Below are 20,690 nucleotides of genomic sequence, written 5' to 3' on the forward strand. Positions count from 1 at the left end.
GGATACTGTCCATTCATGTATAATATTTCTCTAGTAACCAGGTTATCTAACCAAAATGTTTAATTCCCTCACCATAATTGAGTAACAGTTTAGTTTACAAGTTATGATCATATTATTTTTAAAAATTTCAGTATCCAGCACAGGGGAAACCTGCAATCATTCTTTTCTACAGTTAATGGCTAATTTATTTTATCCCACTTTTTCATTTTTTGATCCCTTCCAATTTCCAGGAATTTAGAGGTTCGTTTTGATTTTAGAACGGAGAAACAGAGTTCATTTCCATGTGGTATTGATTTTTCACATAGGTAGTGGCAACATTTTACTACAATAAAAAGAGCAAAAGTCAGTAATAGATTCACGTAAGTGTTTAGCTAGAAAAATGAGACACAGCTAATGGGTATGTGTCGAAGCAATATTAGATAAAAGCAATTACAGAATAAAATGGTTCAAATCATAATTCCTAATGAAAAAATAGATTACTTCATCATAAATGTATCTCCACGAAATTTATTAGATGTACATCTCTTGGAGTATACATATCACTAGAAATTCTCTCTCCAGTGGACTTCTAAGATCGCTGAAATGTTACTAATCCCTTATCTGCCGGTGTTGTTCAAGAAGGCATCTCACCCCTTTTCCTTTTCACATTCCTTAGAAAGCTGGAAACAGTCCCAGTCCTCTGTGTGACAGTGAACCCTAAGGCTGCGAGTGTTTTCATTTACTGGGCTTGAATACCTGTTTTTAACTCCCTGGAGATATTTGCCACAAAATTCTCCCTCAAACACACAACCTCTTTCTACCTGGTTTCTTTATGCTTTTCGAGCTGGACTTGGAATGAATTGTCTGCAAGCCACCATCTGACAGCCTAACACACCATCTTAGGGTTTCCTCGGCTCCCCAGACTGTTGTCCTGCATCCTCAGAGATGGCTTGGGGATAAAAATGAGTTTAAAACAAAACTTTCTTTAGCTGGTCCAGCGGCTAAGAGCAGCTCTGATGCATCCAAGCACGCTGCCCTCTTCTCTTCCACTTCTGCTCTGTGCCCATGGAAAAGGGGGCGGAGGCGAGAGAGAAGACGAAGAGGCGGAGGTCACTCGTGCGCCCCATCCTTCCCAGGCTGCCAGCGCAGCTAGGTGCAGAGGGATCCCAGGAGCCGAGCGCGCCCGGCAGGTTCCGCGCTAAGGGAACGAGTGCGCGCAGGGGACGAGCGGCAGGACCACAGCTGGCGCCCGAGCAGGATCCCCGCACTGGGCTCGGTGGAACGAGGTGGCGGCGGCCCAGGGCGCCATGGCTCACCGAGCGGCTCAGTCTTCTCCGCAGAGAGCCCGGCTGGCGGCCTGGGATGACAAGGTACCACCTCTCCAGAGGCTGATCGCAACGCATGGGCCTCCGTATGATATCCAGTCCCAGGTTTAACCAACTCACCCCCTGGGACACCCGGCCGCCAGCTTCTGCCGGCTGCGCCTGACACTGAGTTTGGACCAGATTCCCCAAGCTAGGGAGACGCGTAGAGAAAGAAGGGTACTCGGGCTAACCCGTCCCCATTCTGAGCTGCTCGGGTGGGGACCTGGTAGAAAGGGTCTCAGAAGAGGGAAATCGGCAGAGATCCCGCTTCTTGCCGCTCGCTGCAGGGTTCCCTGCGGGCGGCACTTCGAGTTTCTCACCCGGGGACCTCCTCACGCCCCGTGCCAGGATGAAGGAGAAAACAGCCCTTTGGCGTTTGAGCAATGGCAGAAAGTTTCAGCGAGTTTGTTAGTTTGGAGAGGATGTTGTGAGACCAGGCCAAAGGGCGGCGGGGGTAGTAACGGGCGAAAGTCGAACTGTGAGTAAGACCTGGAGGAGGTGACCGTCCTGGGGTCAGCCTAGGCAGTCCCACTCCGGCTGGGCGCAGGAAAGGCTGGCTCCGGAATTCCCAGCCTCCGGGAAAGCTAGCTGCTCGGGAAACGCCAATCGAATTAGCTCGGAGCAGAGTGGCTGTGGCCATGTATATCCAGTGTCTGTGACTCAGGCTTCAGCCCCCTAGGGGAAAGAGCGACAAATAAATACTTCGCCTTGGATGTTGCTACTTTGAAGCCGTAATTGGATGGTATCTTGGCGGAGGTGCACAGTGAGCGTGGCCCGCCCCCTTCCCTATGGCGAATCAGAATTTCTGCACAGGGGCAGCTAGACCAGAAAACCTTCCTAGAGACTCACCACTCTGCTTTTCCTGGGTTCAACGTGTGTGTGGTTTGCTGTTATTTGATTTAGGCTTAGAAACATATTCAGAAAATCTACATTTAATATCAATGAACTTGCTAGTCTCCTTCCGAAGTTTGGAGATTGTTATGTCTGCCTGACAAGGAGGTCGTTCAATTGAGGAATAATCTGCAGTTTGGGGACAAAGGCTTTTTTTTTTTTTTTTTAAATAGACTTATGATTTTAAAAACCTTATTGGATTTAAATCTAATCTTGGTAGCAATTTTGTAAAACCTGAAAATTTTAAGGTGTCAGTGATGTGTCAGGGGCGCATACAGGAGGAGGTGCTCATTTGCAGAGGGGCCACAGAAGTTAACCAAGGGGTCTCAATTTCGACAGTTTCTTCACCTTGAAAATGAAATGTGGAACTGCAGGCAGCTATGAGCTGCTTTCAGTATGATGCAACCTTGCTTGTGACAGGCCAGATAAAACCTATCCCACCACGGGGTGCTGGGGCACGTCAGTCATAAACGTCAGATGAGCAGTAATGCGTTGTTCATAATTCCTCTCTCTTTAACCTACAGATGTCTGGACTGCAAGCTTGCACAGTTTTGAGAGGGAGATGACTTGAGTGGTTGACTTTTATCTCCACAACAATGTCCATGAACAATTCCAAACAGCCAGTGTCTTCTGCAGCTGGGCTTCTTTCAAACACAACCTGCCAGACGGAAAATCGGCTTTCCGTATTTTTTTCAGTAATCTTCATGACAGTGGGAATCTTGTCAAACAGCCTTGCCATTGCCATTCTCATGAAGGCATATCAGAGATTTAGACAGAAGTCCAAGGCATCGTTTCTGCTTTTGGCTAGTGGCCTGGTAATCACGGACTTCTTTGGCCATCTCATCAATGGAGCCATAGCAGTATTTGTATATGCTTCTGATAAAGACTGGATCCGCTTTGACCAATCAAATGTCCTTTGCAGTATTTTTGGTATCTGCATGGTGTTTTCTGGTCTGTGCCCACTTCTTCTAGGCAGTGTGATGGCCATTGAGCGGTATATTGGAGTCACAAAACCAATATTTCATTCTACGAAAATTACATCCAAACATGTGAAAATGATGTTAAGTGGTGTGTGCTTGTTTGCTGTTTTTATAGCTTTGCTGCCCATCCTTGGACATCGAGACTATAAAATTCAGGCGTCGAGGACCTGGTGTTTCTACAACACAGAAGACATCAAAGACTGGGAAGATAGATTTTATCTTCTACTGTTTTCTTTTCTGGGGCTCTTAGCCCTTGGTGTTTCATTGTTGTGCAATGCAATCACAGGAATTACACTTTTAAGAGTTAAATTTAAAAGTCAGCAGCACAGACAAGGCAGATCTCATCATTTGGAAATGGTGATACAGCTCCTGGCGATAATGTGTGTCTCCTGTATTTGTTGGAGTCCATTTCTGGTAAGAGCCTGAAATTTTGACTTCTGCTTTCTTGGGTTAATCCATATTCAATTCAAGGTTATCTTTTTCAAAGTTGTTAGTCTGGAAGTTTGGTCTTTTAAATGTTGAGAATGACCCCTACTCAAAATTTATTTCAGCACTCAGCTCTGGCTTAGAATTACATGGGATATGACACATATGGTTATTTTCCCACAAGCCCTGAAGTGAAAGAAATGTGTTGCTAAACAATTCTAACCATAGTGTTAGCTGCTTCAAAGCAGTGTAGTTCTAACAGAAGTTACATATTTTTAATATACTGAATATGATTATTTCTAAAATGTGAACAAAATGACTAACTATAAAACAACATTTGAACAGATTGCAGTAAGTCTTGATAGAAAGTCACATGGACTTTTAACTTGTAAACAGAGTATATTAGCTACTGGGTTCTCCTAAGCATGTATGACCAGAACTGCAAAGGGTGGTGCTGAATTGAGATAGCTGGATAGTTCAGGTGTACTGCATGGATAGTTCAAGTGAAGAAATCAGTAGTTCACTAACTCAGGAATAATGCCATTAGTCCAGGGAGTGGTACGTTTGGCAGGAAGGCCAGAGATTCCTCCCTTATTGTTTCATTCATTTAACATTTTAATTTAACCAGCATCTATATGTGATAGCTTGATAGTTTAATTTGCAAATGAAAGCTAAAGTGAAGCTATTAGAAACAAACATAAATCATATCATTTTCCAGATAGAAGACAAAAATCATATTTATCATAGATAAGTAAGACCTTAACTCTTTCTAACATTTTGCTTTATAATGTAAGAAGTGACAACATGCCATGAAAGAAAACAAAAACAAAACCCTCTGTAGCGAGCAAGTGAGGCAAAGATTTTCTTTTTTCCCTCGTCTGTAACAGTGGGGAAGTGGAAGGGCAATACAGGTGGGGTGGAAGTGAGGCAAAGTTAGAGGTAAGACAAAGGTAGTGGTTGTATCTTACCCGGTAGAATGAAGGTGCTTGTTACTAATGCAGTTTTCCAAGTCTCCAAACAGGCTGATTTCCCAAGAATTGTTGCTAGTGCATTTTTTTTTTTTTCTTTTTTGAGACAGAGTCTTGCTGTGTCACCCAGACTGGAGTGCAGTGATGTGATTTTGGCTCACTGCAATGTCCGCCTCCCAGGTTCAAGCAATTCTCCTGCCTCAACCTCCTGAGTAGCTGGGATTACAGGCATGTACCACCACACCCGGCTAATTTTTGTATTTTTAGTAGAGATGGGGTTTCACCATGTTGGTCAGGCTAGTCTCAAATGCCTGACCTCGTGATCCACCTGCCTCAGCCTCCCAAAGTGCTGGGATTACAGCCGTGAGCCACCGTGCCCAGCCCACTAGTGCAATTTTAATTAATGATCCAGATGATTTTGATACACATAAAAGTTTGTGATAGCTGCTACTGCAGACAGATTCTATGACAGAGTAGAGTTTATTTTACAAAGGGAGTTCTTCTTTTCTAATATTTTAAAAATTTCTATTCATATTACTGCCTCACAACCTGAATTTGGCTTCTTGAATTGTTAAGTCATTTAAGTATTTTTTGTGTTGTTCCTGAGTTGGCCAGGTCATAAGAGCTCACCCAATGGGAGAGTGGGTCTATCAATGGCAAGTCAACCTTTGGAGACCTGCTTATTGTCAATTGACAATTACTTGGGTGAACCTAGTAAGAATCTGATCTGTGATTAGAGTATAGTTGTGTGAATTGAATAACAGAAACCATTTCTAAGAACACTGGAACCACTTCATTGTTTATTTTTGAGGAGGTTAATGTATGTCACTTGACTAAAGAAATTTCCTGAGTATAATGCTTTTTTAGTTTTCTGTAGTTAAGCTTTGAAGTAAAGTAACTTAAAACTAAACAATGAGTCTGAATGGGTTGAAATGAATTTGGGGGTGGTGAAAGAAATACAAAGAAGGTGAGAAAAGAAGTGGCTAAAAATGTTTAAATAAACTTTTACAATGAAGGTTGTGTCTCTGGAGAATACATCAGACCGGTGAAATAGTAAAGCATTAATAAATGAGAGACATAATCTGGACAACTGAGATAATCACTTGTATTTTATTTTTTGTTTATTCTGAGGCAACTTAAAAATTCTATTTAGTTACTGGATTTCAACTTTGAGGAATAGGAGTCATAGACTTACTCCTGCAAGATTATGGAAGGAAGCAACATTTCAGACTCTTGGCATGGATGTTTTGAATGTATGTTTTCCTCTAATTTCTCCATTCCTGGATTTTTGGTTTGGTTTGGAATAAATATTACAATGTAATTCATATTTTGAACATATTTCCTAGTGGAAATAAAGTTTCATTTTTACAGAACATTTTCTGAGGTCCACTTTCTCTTTAACTATGAATTATTGATATATCTATGTCACAACGTATAAATACTTTTGGCATGAAAATTATTTCTGTGTTAGATGGATAGTAGATACACCACAGGTATTACCTAATGGGCTGATATTTTGAGTTATTTTAAGCATTCTTGGCTTCCTGGCTTCTTTGGTGGAGATCTGAGTCTTCATGAAAATTTCTGAGTAAAAGATTTCATCAGAACTTTGGTGTTCTGGACACAAGTGCCTTGGGGATTAAGTTAAGGTCCTCAGACAGGTATAAATAACCTTATAAAAATACAGGCTTGAGAATCTCAAAATAACATCCAGTACTAATACTTCAGTTGAAAATTTTCTCTTTTTCTCTCTCACACATCTAGGAGGATTTTAATAGATATTAATTACAGAGCCATCATTTTCCTGTCCACCTTGTATTTTATGAGCTTCTGATTCTTAGAAATCCCTCTGAAACCAAGCTTCTGGATTCCCACAGATGCACTGTAATAGTGACAGCTTCCAGGTCAATGCCCTATTTCATACCATGTGCCTTTTCTCTCTGATTAAGTGTGAATTGTTGGATTTGTGTTTGAATGAAAATCTGCACACACTCTTTGATCAGTGTTCACAGCCATTTTCAAGTCTCAAGCTGGAACAAAGGTAGAGGTACATACACTAAAAGGAGGAAAGGAGTAAGGTGGAGATGATGGTGTTTATGCTTGACAGGAGCTACTGAATCAAAACTTATCAATAGTGGCATAATTTCTAAAATGATTGAAATTTATAAATTGAAATTTATATTTAAGTTGATGTCAAAGGTGATACTTTATGAATTTGTTGAGTTTTAATACAAAGGTAAAATGATCACAATGTTTGAATTCTCTCTCATGTTAATAGACTCTATTTTACTTTTTTGAGTAGTTTTGGGTCTACAGAAAAATGAGTAGAAAGTAGAGAGAATTTACAAATACTCGCTTCCCCTCCTCCCACCCATCACCTTTATTATTAACATCTTGCTTTGGTGTGGCATATTCATTACAATCGATGAGTCAACACTGCTATGTTATTATTAACTAAAGTTTGTAGTTTACATTAGGGCTATCTCTTTGTGTTGTACATTCTATGGGTTTTGAAAATCTAGAATGACATGTGTCCACCATTACAGTATCATTCAGAATAGTTTCCTTACCCTAAAAATCCCCTGTGGCATTATAATGTGTTTTATTTTTCCAAAAGGGGAAAATGTGCTTTCCTCCTCCTAGCAATTGAAATGTAGAAATGTAGTACAAACATAACATTTGTTTAAGATATAACTTGTTATTTACTTAAATTTTCACAATATCTGGGTTTTGTAGTTTTAAACACAGTTAATTCATTCACATTCATTTAATTATAATGCTAACCAAAAAATACAGGAAACTACAACCGATGCTTATTATCTTACAGTTCCATTTAGCAACAAGTTAATTCTAAACATCTTTGAAAGTGAAACAGCAATTATAAAGTTGTCTCGTGTTCTTCCTAGATGAATCACTTTTCCTTAATAAATAAATCTTGAACACATTCTCCTGATGTCTCTATTGTGAAGGGGAAAAAAGAGATTTATCAGCACTTTTGAGAAACATTTTCTCAATATTGTTTTGTTTCTACTTTTATATGGGTAATGATTCTTTGTAACGCTCCACTTCTAGAATATGCAAACCTAAAAGGAATTAATTATTAGTGCTATGTGTAGTTCAACTATTTGGCAGAGCAACAAATACTTGTTGACTGGTTGACTGTAACTTAAGTAGTATGAATGTCAAAAGATTGGAAATGATTGACCAGTATATGGATTCTGAGTTTTGTAGGTTAACAACCAAGCAAACTCTGAAACCAAATGGTAATTTTAATCTGTTCCCTAATCACCAACGGTAGACCTGGGACGCTATTAAACTTCAGTTGTCTTTTACTGGAAGGCCATATGTTTGTTTTACCTTCTCTTCAGGGATACAGAATAATTTTGAATGGGAAAGAGAAACATAAAGTACATGAAGAGCAAAGTGATTTCTTATGTAGGTGAGTTTACCCAAGAAATGTGTTCTCTTGCAAATGTAGAGTTGGAGCTTGATTTTCCTAAGATTACTCTTATGCTAATATTTCTAGTCAACATAGTTAAACATTGTTTGGTCACTAAGGTGTTTGTCAGATATAGATCAAAGAACTGGGTGGCTAATTGAACTTTGCCTGAAATTACTAAAGGTATTGACTTCATAATGACCAGGTCTTAAAGGGCTAATGACAAATGATGGAGTAACATGACATCACAGCACATTTTGACTATTAGTGAAGATTATTTTCTTTGAAAGGCTGACCCCCATCATCATATTTAAGAATGGTGTAATGGAAATCTATGTATGTGTCTTGAGCACTTGCCTCAGTACCCAAAGGATGGTGAGTGGATGTATGTTTATATGTTTTAAGTGAAGAGATAATGCGGAAAATTGCACATGTACAATATAAATGTGTACATGTGTATTTGTAGTGTGTATATTGTTTATGTATTTAGGTACATACATAAAAGTGTAGATGTGTACATACATACCAGTGTGTGTATGTATATAAACAAATACACACATAAATGTTAAATTACTTACCAATTTAAAAAATTAACCAATTGCCATTGGATCAAATAAGAGAGATTCTAGTGGGTGGCATAGCTGTCAGATACTGTGTTCACTACTTGGGTGATATTAGAAGCCTAAACCTCAGTATTGTGCAATATACACATGCAACAAACCTGTACAGGTATCCCCTGACTCTAAAAACAAACAAACAAACAAACAAAATGGACTGTTCTATAGTCTTATATTAGATCTTGGAATGTAGATCTTTCAGGTTTAATCTTGGATTTCTGCTGATTTCAGAGGCAATATTTTCATAAATCATTTTAGCTAGTTTTCTTTGTGAAGAGGGAGTGTCCCTCTGTTTGGAATGTGGAAGCAGCAGTGATGTTGTCCGGATACAGGACTGATGACACCTGGGTTCTACTCCTGCGAAGTTTGTAACTTAGATCTAAACGATTCAAAATTCGTATCTAGCAGAAAAGACATATTTTAGAGATACGTTAATGTACTTTAATCACTGGAATTCAGACGGCTTTCTCACATTGGGGAAAGCATGAAGTAAGTGCCATGGGGTGAATGACCAACCACAGCTAGCAGAGGAGCTGTTCTGGGAGATCAGGGAGCACATTCCTGTCCCTGAGCCTTGGTGTTCTCCTGCCTGGAACACTCTCCTCTTGACATCCATGTGACTCTCTCCCTCTTTCTTCTCTGTTTTCTCAAATATTCCCTCCTCTAGCCAGGCTATCTTAAAAAGTTCCTGTTCTCTTTTCCTCTCTTCCTTTCCGCTGCTTTATCTCCCTCATAGGACCTAGTAGGATATGATAACATAATACACATTTCTCTGTTTATCTGGTTGTTGCTGGGCTTTTGCCCCTAGCACGCAAGCTCCTGAGGGAAGGGCCTTGCTGATTGTTCTGTGTTCAGCTCCTAGACCAGTGCCTGGCATATAGATGGGGTCAGTAAGGGTCTGTCAAATGAATCCTACGTAAAGGAGGGCCCAGTTGTTGACTACACTCATTTCCACTTTGGATTAGCTCTGCTGAGGAGGTCAGGACCTGGTTGATAGGCCCTGGGAATACTTCTAGTACTTTGAATTGTGATTTGAGCTGGAGAGGTCTGAGAGGGAGAAATTTTGTGTTCAGGAGTTCCCTAAAAATGTAAGTTGGAAGTAGTGTCCTGGAGAATCTTGCACTTTCTGAAGTTTGAGTCCAGAATGAGAATTAAGGAATTTTGTCAGCTTCTAGAGGAATTTCATGGATATACTAGGCTTGGTATTTTATTTTATGATATTACAATGATTTGTTTATGTGTTTTCTCTGTTATTCCAAATGGTGCTGGGTGGCTTTACTCTACCTTATTAGTTTGTTTTAATTTCAAATATAATGAGCCATTAATCAATATTTGTTGAATGAATAAGATAATGAATCAAGTATTTAATGGGAAGTATCAAAGGCAAAGGAAAATATTAGGTAATAGAAATTTGGATTAATTTCACCGCAGAGCCTTTAACACTGTTATTTTCTCTACAGCCACACATTTTTTTCATAATGTATTTTTTATTAGTATTTTATCTCTGAGAGAATCATGTCAAGGGACAAGAGGAGAACTTACTTTGAGGAAAGACCTCCAGATATTGCATGTTCCTTGTCATAAAATGAAAGCTCTATGGTAAATGTGGAAATTTGTCTGAAATGGGCTTGCTTACATCATGTCTTTACCAGCTGATTAAGTGAATGTATGTGCCTTAATTTGTGCTGTTACCAGACTAAAAGATAAGGTAGGTTTTATATTCACAGAGGATTAATTCTCAAAAAATGCCGACAGACCTTTTTAGCGGACACTGTGGTACTCCTCCCTGATCTTCCTTTTCTCAGGGAAAATTCCTTTAGCTGAAAGTAGCTGCTTTGTCCAAGATTGTGTCCCTGTCTCTTGGGGTCAGTCTATGTGCAGTGACTGGTGGATGTGAGGATACAGGGAACTTGTTCCTTTGCCTTGTTGGGATATTTCTGAAGGTCCATTCATGTTTCAGGACTTGCTGAGGCATCTGTTGAGGAGTTTCCTTGCAACTGCATTGCAGCTCTTCTCCTGCCCAATCCTGCTTCCTTCCCCACTTCACTCTCTCCCTGGGAAGCTTCCTGCATGCAGATCTCTGCCCCGAAGTCTATTGCCTCCACAGTCTACCTTAGGACAACCTTTCAGAAATCTATTTGTCCGTGTACTATCTGCATATAAAGTGCATTACACATTGGTTTACAGCATTATTTGATAAATATATGAGGTATGTATAGGCTATGTATATGGAATTGAGCTCATTTAAGTATAAAACTATCTCCCTCCATAAAAGTGTATGGTGTAAAATTGGCAAATGTCAACCCAGTTTTAAAAGACATTGCTAGGATGAGAATCTACACAAGAATTTGTTGCTTTGGATGAGCACAGTGATCTGGAATACTTTGTTATTTTAAATTTACTTACTCTTGGAAAAACATGACCTTTTTTTTTTTTTTTTTTAAGAAGAAAGACTTATAAAAATGCCCAAAGATATCATAGACATTGAGACGACACTTACAAACATTACTTGAATGACTTAAGTGTAAATGAATCAGAAACATGTGTATTAAATTTATACCCTCATGGATATAAAAATCTTCTGGCTTAAAGGGTTTTGGGCTTTTTATTAAGCTCCAAAACATTTGAAGAACAATTCAAGATGTTGATGTGTTCCAAAGCTCTTTGGGTTGCCAGTTTTAGCTTTATTTGCTTAAGACTTATCTTTATAGGAAGTATATAAAATGCATTCCATTTATATTTGTTTTGGAAGGCATGTATAGCTACCCCAGTTTTACCTGATACATCAGTGTCATTTATCTGTACTCAGAGAGGACTTCATCCAATAGGATAAATTTGTCTTGTGATACTTGTAAATATACCTTTCAGAGCTTGTGTAAACCTGCCTCCTGTCTGTCCTCTTTTCTGGGTGTAATACAGCTAATGCCATAGAAGAGTGAATATAGTTGTGGTTTTACATAGGCAGGGAGGTGTTTTTTCTCACTCCTCCTCAGCTATTGTATCCCAAATGAAATTCAGACTGTGGAATGCTGAAATGGAATGTGGCTGTGGTGTGATGGTGAAGGAGACAAAGATAATTGGATTATGTAAAATGAATTATTTTAGTTCTTTTGTGCATAGTCCCAAATCAAGGCTTCCTTTGAGAACAGTGTAGTTATTCAGAGTACAGGCGGGAAATATGGATCTCAGCCTCACCACTGCTTAGCTATGACCTTAGAGTTACTCTAAGACAATTGTGCATATCTGTGATTATAATCATAGTATACTCTGATGTACTGTCAGATTAAATAACTTGACTCCCCTAAAATCTCATCGCAGAGTGATTGGTGCATAGTAAATGTACAAGAAAACCAAAAATACTCAAAAAGTGTATTGGTATTAATGCTGCCCACCATCTCAATGAAAAATAATCATCTGTGTTAGTTCAGATGTTTTCCATTTTCTCTTCCATTAAGAAAGATTGGTTGCAGTAGAAAGGAAGAGAGGAAGAAGCTCATAGCTTCAGAAAACTTGAACGTTTCCACTCCAAGTTCCACATTATAGGTCCTTATTTCACTATCTCATGAGAAGTAAAGATGTTGCCTGCTAACCTCCTAAATATTCTAATAATTTGTAAGATATTAATTATTAGATCAGAGTTGTGAGTGGTACCAGGGAGTAAAGGATACAGATCTTTCCTCAAGGAACTTATAATTTAGTTGAAGCAAAGGACGTAAGATATTAGCCTTTGAAGAAGCAATATAGTGTAGTGGTTTAAGAATCTGGGTTCAAGTCCTGTTTCTTTCACTTCCTGGCCATGTGACTGTAGCCACTGTTTCCTCATAATTAAGTAGTAATAAAGCAAAGTAAAATATTTTAAAGTAAAATAAAGTGAAATAAGTAGTAATAGTACCCACTTTATAGGGTGGTTGTGAGAATTAAATAAATTAATGTATGTAAAGCACTTAAAATAGTGTTTGACATATAACAAGTACCATATGCTTCAGTTATTATACTATTCTCATTGTTGTTTCTGTTACTATTAAATAATAATTTTGCCTGCTAATCATTTTGTCAATGAGACAATCAAAGGTACTTTAAAATTATTTATTAAATGAATAATGAGACTTATAAAAGGGATTTGTCACTTCTAATTTGATGATCCATAAGTTATTATTTGTTTATTGATCTGACAAATATTTATTGGGCATCTAACATGTATCAGGCACTGTTCTAGATTCTAGAATAATAGTCTCTGTAATTTAACTGTTCATAATGTCTATGGCCTTAGACAATTGTACTTATAAAAAGAGAAGAGATATGCAGGAAATTGAAATATAATGATTCTATCTTTTGTTACAACAGAATAGCAGGTATTTTATTATGAATGTTTGTGGATGGGATTGTTTGTGACAACTTATGAAAAGGAAAAAAATTTCTCTGGGCTATCATTTACAAAGAAAAATTACTGGAAATAAATGTAGTTGAAAGTCAATTAATGTAAGCTGTATGAACCAATGAGAAAATAATGCATATAATTCCCAGAGACACAGAAGTGTGAAAATGAGAAGAGAAACTCTTTAGTATTTGGGCCAGGCTTTAACAGGATTAGAATACAGCAGGTTATAATAAGTTAATATTAAAAGAAAAATTTTTCAAGTAATAAAATATGAGTAGTAGGAAAATTAAGTCAGATAATACAAATTTAATAATTCAAATTAGTATTTTATACTATCTTTTGATAAGGAAAGTGACTCAGGATGTAGAAGAGAAATAAATTTTGGGTGAAATGAAGCATTACAAAAGCTCCTAACACTTTCTAAGAGTTCAAGGAAGTTTTAGAAATAAAGAAAAACAATTAAATCATTAAATTGCTGGGAACATGAGTAATAGGAAGAAAACCAAAAAGTTCATTTATGCTTTCATTTACTCATGAATAATTTACTCATTGATTTACTCTTTCAGCAGACTTTGCTGAGGAAATGGGTGGGTGTCTCTCCAGGTGGAGGGTAAAGGATAGAGACAGATACATGACCTGGGAAAATGTTCCTGAGACAAATTCTAAGACTCATGCTTTCTGTCTCCTTCATTTTGTCTGTGACTTTGCATTCTCTTCTCCAAACTCCACATGCATCCTCTGCCTACTTTTTCTACTTTTACTATGGGGTACATATAGCTATTTGTATTTTTCTGGCTTTGCTTTGGAGCAGGTCAGGGAGGTAATGTCTTAGTAATACTGAAGGAACCTCTGATCACAAAGGTGAATTAGTAAGTACTAAATACACAGCAAGAACATTGTTGTAGCAGCAATGGCAGCAATATTTGTTGTTATTGTTATTATATCATCCTTTATTTTGCTTCTTGCATTTATGACCGTGGCTGTGGACAAGAAAACAGAAGGAAAAATAAAAGTCACATGAGTGAAGGAGAAACAGAATGCAAGGGTAAAAACAAGGCAATTAGGGCAGCAGAAAGCTGGTGGTGTGAGGGTGAAGAGAGGCACTCTCATGTTTCAGGAACTCTGTTGGAAAGATGAAACCTCCTTTTATTTTCACAGGTATCTTCTCCTTTATTGAGGAATATTAAATTTCATGTATTATATTCCCCAAGCTATTTGAAAAAATATAGTATTTTCTTTAGCTATAAAATTTCATTGTAAAAAATTATAGCAAACTACACATTAAGTTTTTTTAAAAAAATCTTCCAAATCCCACTATCCAGAGATAGCTACTGTTAGTATTCTGGGTACGTCTATCATTTTACCTAGCTAATGGGGAAAATACATTATTTTAATTCTTTGATTAATAGAGTAAACATTTTTTATTACAGTTGTTGGGCATTATCCCTTTTATGAATGTACAAGTATTTGTATTTTTATAAATGATGTTCAAGAACTCTTTGGATAGCAAAGAACAGATAATTCTGATATATAAAAATATTTATGAAATAAATTGTTATAAAAGCAGTTACTTTTCCAGGTTTATTGTTTGCCTTTTAATTTAGTATTTGAGTTTACAACAGTAGTGAATTAATAATTTCTTTTGTAGTTACTGCTTTGTTTCATGTTTAAAAAATGCTTTTCTCAGGCTGAGATGATATCAGCATTTATCTCTTTTCTTCTTCTAGCAATTTTCCCCATTCATCATTTGTATTTATGTTTTAATACATTTATGACTTATTTTGGTTTGATTTACAAGTTAATGATCTGAATTTTCTATTGAATGGTTAGCCAGTTGTCCTCAAATTATTTATTGAATGATCTTCCTGCAAACTGTTTTAAATTCCTACATTTAGTATATATAACATTCTAACATGTGCTTGGATATTTTTGGATCCTTTATCTTATCCTGTTGATCTTTACATACAATTAGTATTAGCTTTATGTACAATTATCATCTTTACATTTTATTTAGACTTGGGTTCAATTTGTCAATTTTAATATAGAGTGTTTCTTATCTTGATCACAATCTATCTTATTATCGAAGTCATGTTTTGAATAAAAATTTTGTAATTTTCCTCATAATAGTGAGGCAAATTAGTTGTGTTAGTTTTATAACACTTTCATTCTAACTTTTTTTTTTTTTGAAATGGAGTTTTGCTCTTGTTGTCCAGGCTGGAGTGCAGTGGCGTGACCTTGGCTCACTGCAACCTCTGCTTCCCAGGTTCAAGTGATTCTCCTGCCTCAGCCTCCTGAGTAGCTGGGATTACAGGCACCCACCACCACACCTGTCTAATTTTTGTATTTTTAGTAGAGATGGGGTTTCACCACGTTGGCCAGGCTGTTCTCAAACCCCTGACCTTAGGTGATCCACTCACCTCGGCCTCCCAAACTGCTGGGATTACAGGCGTCAGCCATTGCGCCTGGCCTATTCTAACTTTAAAAAATTTTTTGTTTCTACTGTAAATATAACCATATTATTTTCTTTTACATATACAAGTATATAAGAAAGCAGTGATCTTGATGCATTTGTTGTTTATTGTGGTAAAATTTGCATAATATAAAATTTACCATTTTAACCATTTTAAGTGTACAATTCATTCACAATGTTGTGCAGTTGTCACCACCATCTTGTACAGAACATTTTTTTTACCCGCAAAGAAAATCCCATATCCAACAGTAGTCACTCCCCACACCCCAAAGTCCATGGCAACCACTAATTTCTCTCTTTCTGGGTTTGTTTATTATGGTTATTTTGCATAAATAGAATCTTACAATATGTCATCTTTTGTGTCTGGCTTCTTTTGGTTAGCATAAGGTTTTCAAGGTTCATGTACATTGTAGCGTGTATCAGTACATCTTTCCTTTTGTAGCTGAATGAATTCATTTGTAACAATATACCACATTTTGTTTGTCTTTTCAGAAGTTGATGAACATTTGGGCTGTTTCCATCTTTTGGCTATTGTGAATAATAATGCCATTTGTGTACAAGTTTTTGAACACCTGTTTATAATTCTTTTGGGTATACAACTAGGAGTGGAATTCTTGGTAATATAGTAATTCTGTTTAACTTCTTGAGAAACCACCAAACCTTTTCACAGCAGATGCAAAATTTTCCATTCCTGACAGCAATGTGTGAGTGTCCCAATTATTCCACATTTTTTTTGCCAACACTTTTTATTTTCTCGTTTTATTTTTATTTATATTTTATCATAATGGCTCTAGTGGATGTCATGGTAACTCATTGTAGTTTGAGTTTCATTTTCTTAATGTTGAGCATCTTTTAATGTGCTTGTTGGCTATTTGTGTATATTTTTGGAAAAAGTCGTTTTATTTTTTTGTGTAAAAAGGTTATATTGGTCTGTAATTTCCCTGTTTTATTTTATTCTTTTACTTTTAGTATTAGAATTATTCTAGTTTTAAAAACCAGTAGGGAAATTCTTATTTTTCCAGGTACTAGAATAAGTAAAGTAATTTGAATGTTAGTTGCTTTATGATTTGACATTATTTCAGCATTTTGTTTGACAGTTTTATTTTTTCCCTAGTGATTGGTTTGTTTGATTTCAGTACAAATTTGCTGCTAAATTTATACTCTCAAGGATACTGAGTATATTCTAATAAAATATAATAACCTAATAAATATAATAGCATATTTGAATACGATATAATATCTTAATATTCTAAGAATATGAAGTTCTTTTTGGCTAATTCCAGCATTTCTGTATCCTGGAGTCAGTCTCTGTTTGTTCTCTTTTCTTTTGAGAGCAAGTCACTGTTTCCTGTTTCTTTGTTTATTGATCATTATTGAATTGTATCTTGGGCATTGTGAATGTTATGTTAGGGAGACTCTGCATTCTGTTATATTCCTCTGAAGAGTGTTAATATTTCTGTTTTAACAGGAGATTAACCTGACCAGACTCAAACTTCAAACAGCCGCTGAAATACCAGTTATTTCATCCTTAACTAGGTTACATGGAATCTACCCTAGACATGCATGGTTCAAAGGTCAGCCCAAGATTTGGTCAGAGTTTATATATAATATTTGGGGCTTTCCCTCTCTGGCTCTTTTGTTTCCAGGAGAACTCTGTCCTCTGGTTCTTCAGGCTGGAAAGACTGTGGGTTTAGTATCAGAGTTTAGCTACTCTGCATGGCACAGACTGGGGTGTGTTTTCAGACTGGAAACTGTGGAATAGGAAACTCATCCTTTTTCCCAGAGAATAATTGATTATTCTCTAGAATTTTCCTGCTTTTGGTTATTCTCCAGGGTCTTCAGGTAGTGTGTTTGTTTTTGTTTTTAGCAGAGTTTATAGCTATTGAGTGAAGGTTGATTCCATAGGAGCTTATTTGGCTGTACTGGAATGAAACAGCACATTTAGATTTTAGATTTAAATTGTTATTTTTTAGAAAAATTCTAAAATTTCCATTTTAGAAATTTAGAAAATTCTCCATTTTCTAAAATTATTTTTGACATTTTTGGAAGTTCCATAAGAATATTGTCTATGTCTGCTTTGCTAATCATTGTATTTGCAGAGCCTAATACAGGACATGTCATACAGTGAGTATTCAAGAAAATTTGTAAAATGTTGAATAAAATAAGTTTCATAACCATACTATAAACAATTGAAAAATTATGTAGAATTTGACTGATTTTTGTTTTATTGGCTTTGTTATTGCTGCAATTTCTTTTTGATCATACTGTCTCCATTCTAATGTTTGATATTTTGATTGATTTCTAGATTGCTGAAGTATAAAATTAAACTCTTAATGTGAAGAATAAGGATGAGGCTTCAAACTAGAATGTTCGAAAATGTACTTATCTTGGTCAATAGTTTTGCTGATTATTGAGTTGTTATATCAAAATTATTTTCCCTTAAAGACCTTGCTGACCTTATTCCATTTTGTTTTCTTCATTTACTTCTATAAAGAAGGAGTTTGAAACCAATTTAATTCTTTTCCTTCCTGTGTGGTTACTTATCTTTGGAATTTGTTTCAGTGTGGGAAGACTTTTATTACATTTTGCTTGTACTCAGGATACTTTTTTAACCTGATTTTTTTAACCCCACAGAAGTGTTCTATTTTCTTTTTTTCTGTTTATGCTTCTGAAATACTGAAGCTTCTGAAAAACAAAGTTTTCTACTTGTTTTTCCTTATGAAATACTTATTAAAAGTATATCAAAGCTTCTTGATTTATTACTCATAACACTTATCTTTTCATGCATCATTCATATATATATATATTTATTCTTTTCTACAAAAATCGCCTAGACAGATTTGGTATTCTGTTTTTATTGCATTCATTATATTTTGAAATTTAATAATAGTATTTTTCCTCTAGTCTGTAGCTGGAAACTTCATGGTTTTGCCGAACAGCTTCTTTTCATGAGTATTACTGTAGTCCAAAGTTACCTGAGGCACTGCTCTCTTTGGAGTCATCATGCCCTTCATTAGGAGTGTGCAGCTGTCATGACCCCCTTTACTGCACCAAGTACAGCCTAGAAATGAATGTCACTGTCTCCATAGCAAGTGCTAGCTCCCTGCTGTGCACCTCAGCGAAATTCATGTGGTTCAAACTCTCCCTTGACTTCTGTCTCTGACCCACTCTCAACAGTCTGGCCTGCCTTTGCCAGCATTGGTGGGTATATGTGTTGTTTCTAACTGAGTTGTTCAAATGGGGATTTGGGCAGGAAGAATGCAAAATGTAAAGGTAAAATCATCTCTTCTTAACTCAGAGAGATCATTATTACTTTAAAATGCATATTTCTCATAATATTCTGTATAAATTCTAAAGGCAAGCCTGAAAGTAGAAAATTAATCTAGTACATAATTTTTGTCCTTTCAGTCATTTTGGCCACAGGATACTGATATGAATGTTACAGTCAACTCTTTTTACTGAGGTGATTTTCAAAATTGAATTAGTGAGATGTTTGGGTACTTTGGTACAGTCTAAGGAATTTTAGTGCCATTCTTATTAATGGAATATAGGCCATCAAATTCGAACAGACCGAATAGAGATTTTCTTTCATTCTGTCTCATGCTTGCAGTACCTCTTGGTTGGACTCCAGAATTCTGATATTAAAAAAATTTTAACATGGAGAGTAACTTTACTACTTACCTTCTCCTGCCTATATTCTGGTAGCTGTTTCAGTTCTACTAAATCAGAAAGGAATCAGTGGATGAAAGAGTATAGCTAAAATCCACTATAGAAGGTAGGCCCATTCTGCCTAGTGCCAGGAATATGATGCTGACAGTGGTGGTCATCAAAGCCTGTAATTGGCCTATCCCTCATCCAGACCTGTCTAGTTGTGGTTTGGAATTGCTCAAAATCTGTGCATTAAGAAGAAACTTCTTAGAATATTTCTCCAACCTAGCATATCCTCTCTGTCTGCTTACATTAGAAATGCACCTTTTGGGGAAATGCTGGACTAGAATTGCATATAAAGAACAGTATGAGTGCTGTCTTGTTCCTTATTTCCTAGTATAAAAGCTTATTTTCAAATTGCAACAAAAAGCAACTGATATCTCTATCACTATGCTTGTATTCATTGTGGTGAAAAGATAGTTTCTGATACATCTTAATTTTTAAATGTTTCTATAATGATGCTTTTTTTTTGTTACTGAAATCTAGCTTTCCTGGATAGCAGAGAAGACATCAATCTATCTAGGAGTAATTTCCATTGTGTGCTATGGACTTTCTGTTAGTTGCCAAATTTAGATTGCCTGTATAAATTAAATGGTCATAATATAAAAGCTAGCCTGCTTATTTATATAGTTTTACATTTATGTGGGTTTCCAATTCATTGATTTAGGAAGCCATTTTATGTTTGGTGGTAAAGGTGACTGAATGACCTGTTTTACCTATATCAACACTCTCATCTTAAACACCTCCCTCAGGTATGAATTGACATTAGAATGTAACCACAGCATTGGTGCCACTTTTCTCTTGGACTTCTTGGGTTGTTTTACATGGTTGCTAAAAATTCAAACTTAAATCAGTTCAACTCATGCAAAGATTACCTGCTAAATGATATAAAGAGATAAGCAGCCACCAATTACAAATCATGCATTACAGTGATACCTCTGAAAGATGTCCTGTTCATTCAGGTACTAACCCAGTAAATCCTGAGGGATTTCTCTGCTGTCCCTCTCTTCTAGAGGGCCAAAGCACTCTTAAAGTACTGAGCATGCAGGATGAATGCATTAGTGCATTTTTGTATGACTAGAAGGGAATTATTGAAACTGGGTAATTATGAAGAAAAGAGGTTTAATTGGGTCATGGTTCTGCAGGTTGTAGAGAAAGCATGGTGCTGGCATCTTCTCAGCTTCTGTTGAGGTCCCAGTGAGCTTTGACCCATGGCAGGAGGTGAAGTGGGAACAGGCACATCACATGGCAAGACAGAGAGAGTAAGAAAGTGGAAGGGAGGTGCACACTCTTTTAAACAACCAGATCTCATGAGAACTCAGAGTGAGATCTCATTCATTACCACAAAGAAGGCACGAAGCCATTCATGAGAGATCCACTCCCAGGATGCATTCACCTCCCACCAGGCCCCATATCCAACACTGGAGATTACATTTCAACATGAGATTTGGAGGGGACAAACACACAAAC

The 20,690-nt window shown here is 36.8% G+C and overlaps 1 protein-coding gene across 1 annotated transcript in view; it reads left to right on the forward strand.

Annotated features, from left to right (window-relative positions):
• Window positions 1-1,128: 1,128 nt before the first annotated feature.
• The window catches only part of PTGFR (prostaglandin F receptor), a 48,220-nt gene continuing 28,658 nt past the window's right edge, over window positions 1,129-20,690 (forward strand). The window contains exons 1-2 of the mRNA XM_033225389.1: window positions 1,129-1,349; window positions 2,759-3,628. Coding sequence (XP_033081280.1) covers window positions 2,831-3,628 — 798 coding nt within the window. The 5' untranslated portion in view covers window positions 1,129-1,349; window positions 2,759-2,830. The remainder of the gene's footprint in view (window positions 1,350-2,758; window positions 3,629-20,690) is intronic.

This window comes from Trachypithecus francoisi, unplaced genomic scaffold (assembly GCF_009764315.1).
Source record: "Trachypithecus francoisi isolate TF-2019V2 unplaced genomic scaffold, Tfra_2.0 Lachesis_group12, whole genome shotgun sequence".
Taxonomy (NCBI): domain Eukaryota; kingdom Metazoa; phylum Chordata; class Mammalia; order Primates; family Cercopithecidae; genus Trachypithecus; species Trachypithecus francoisi.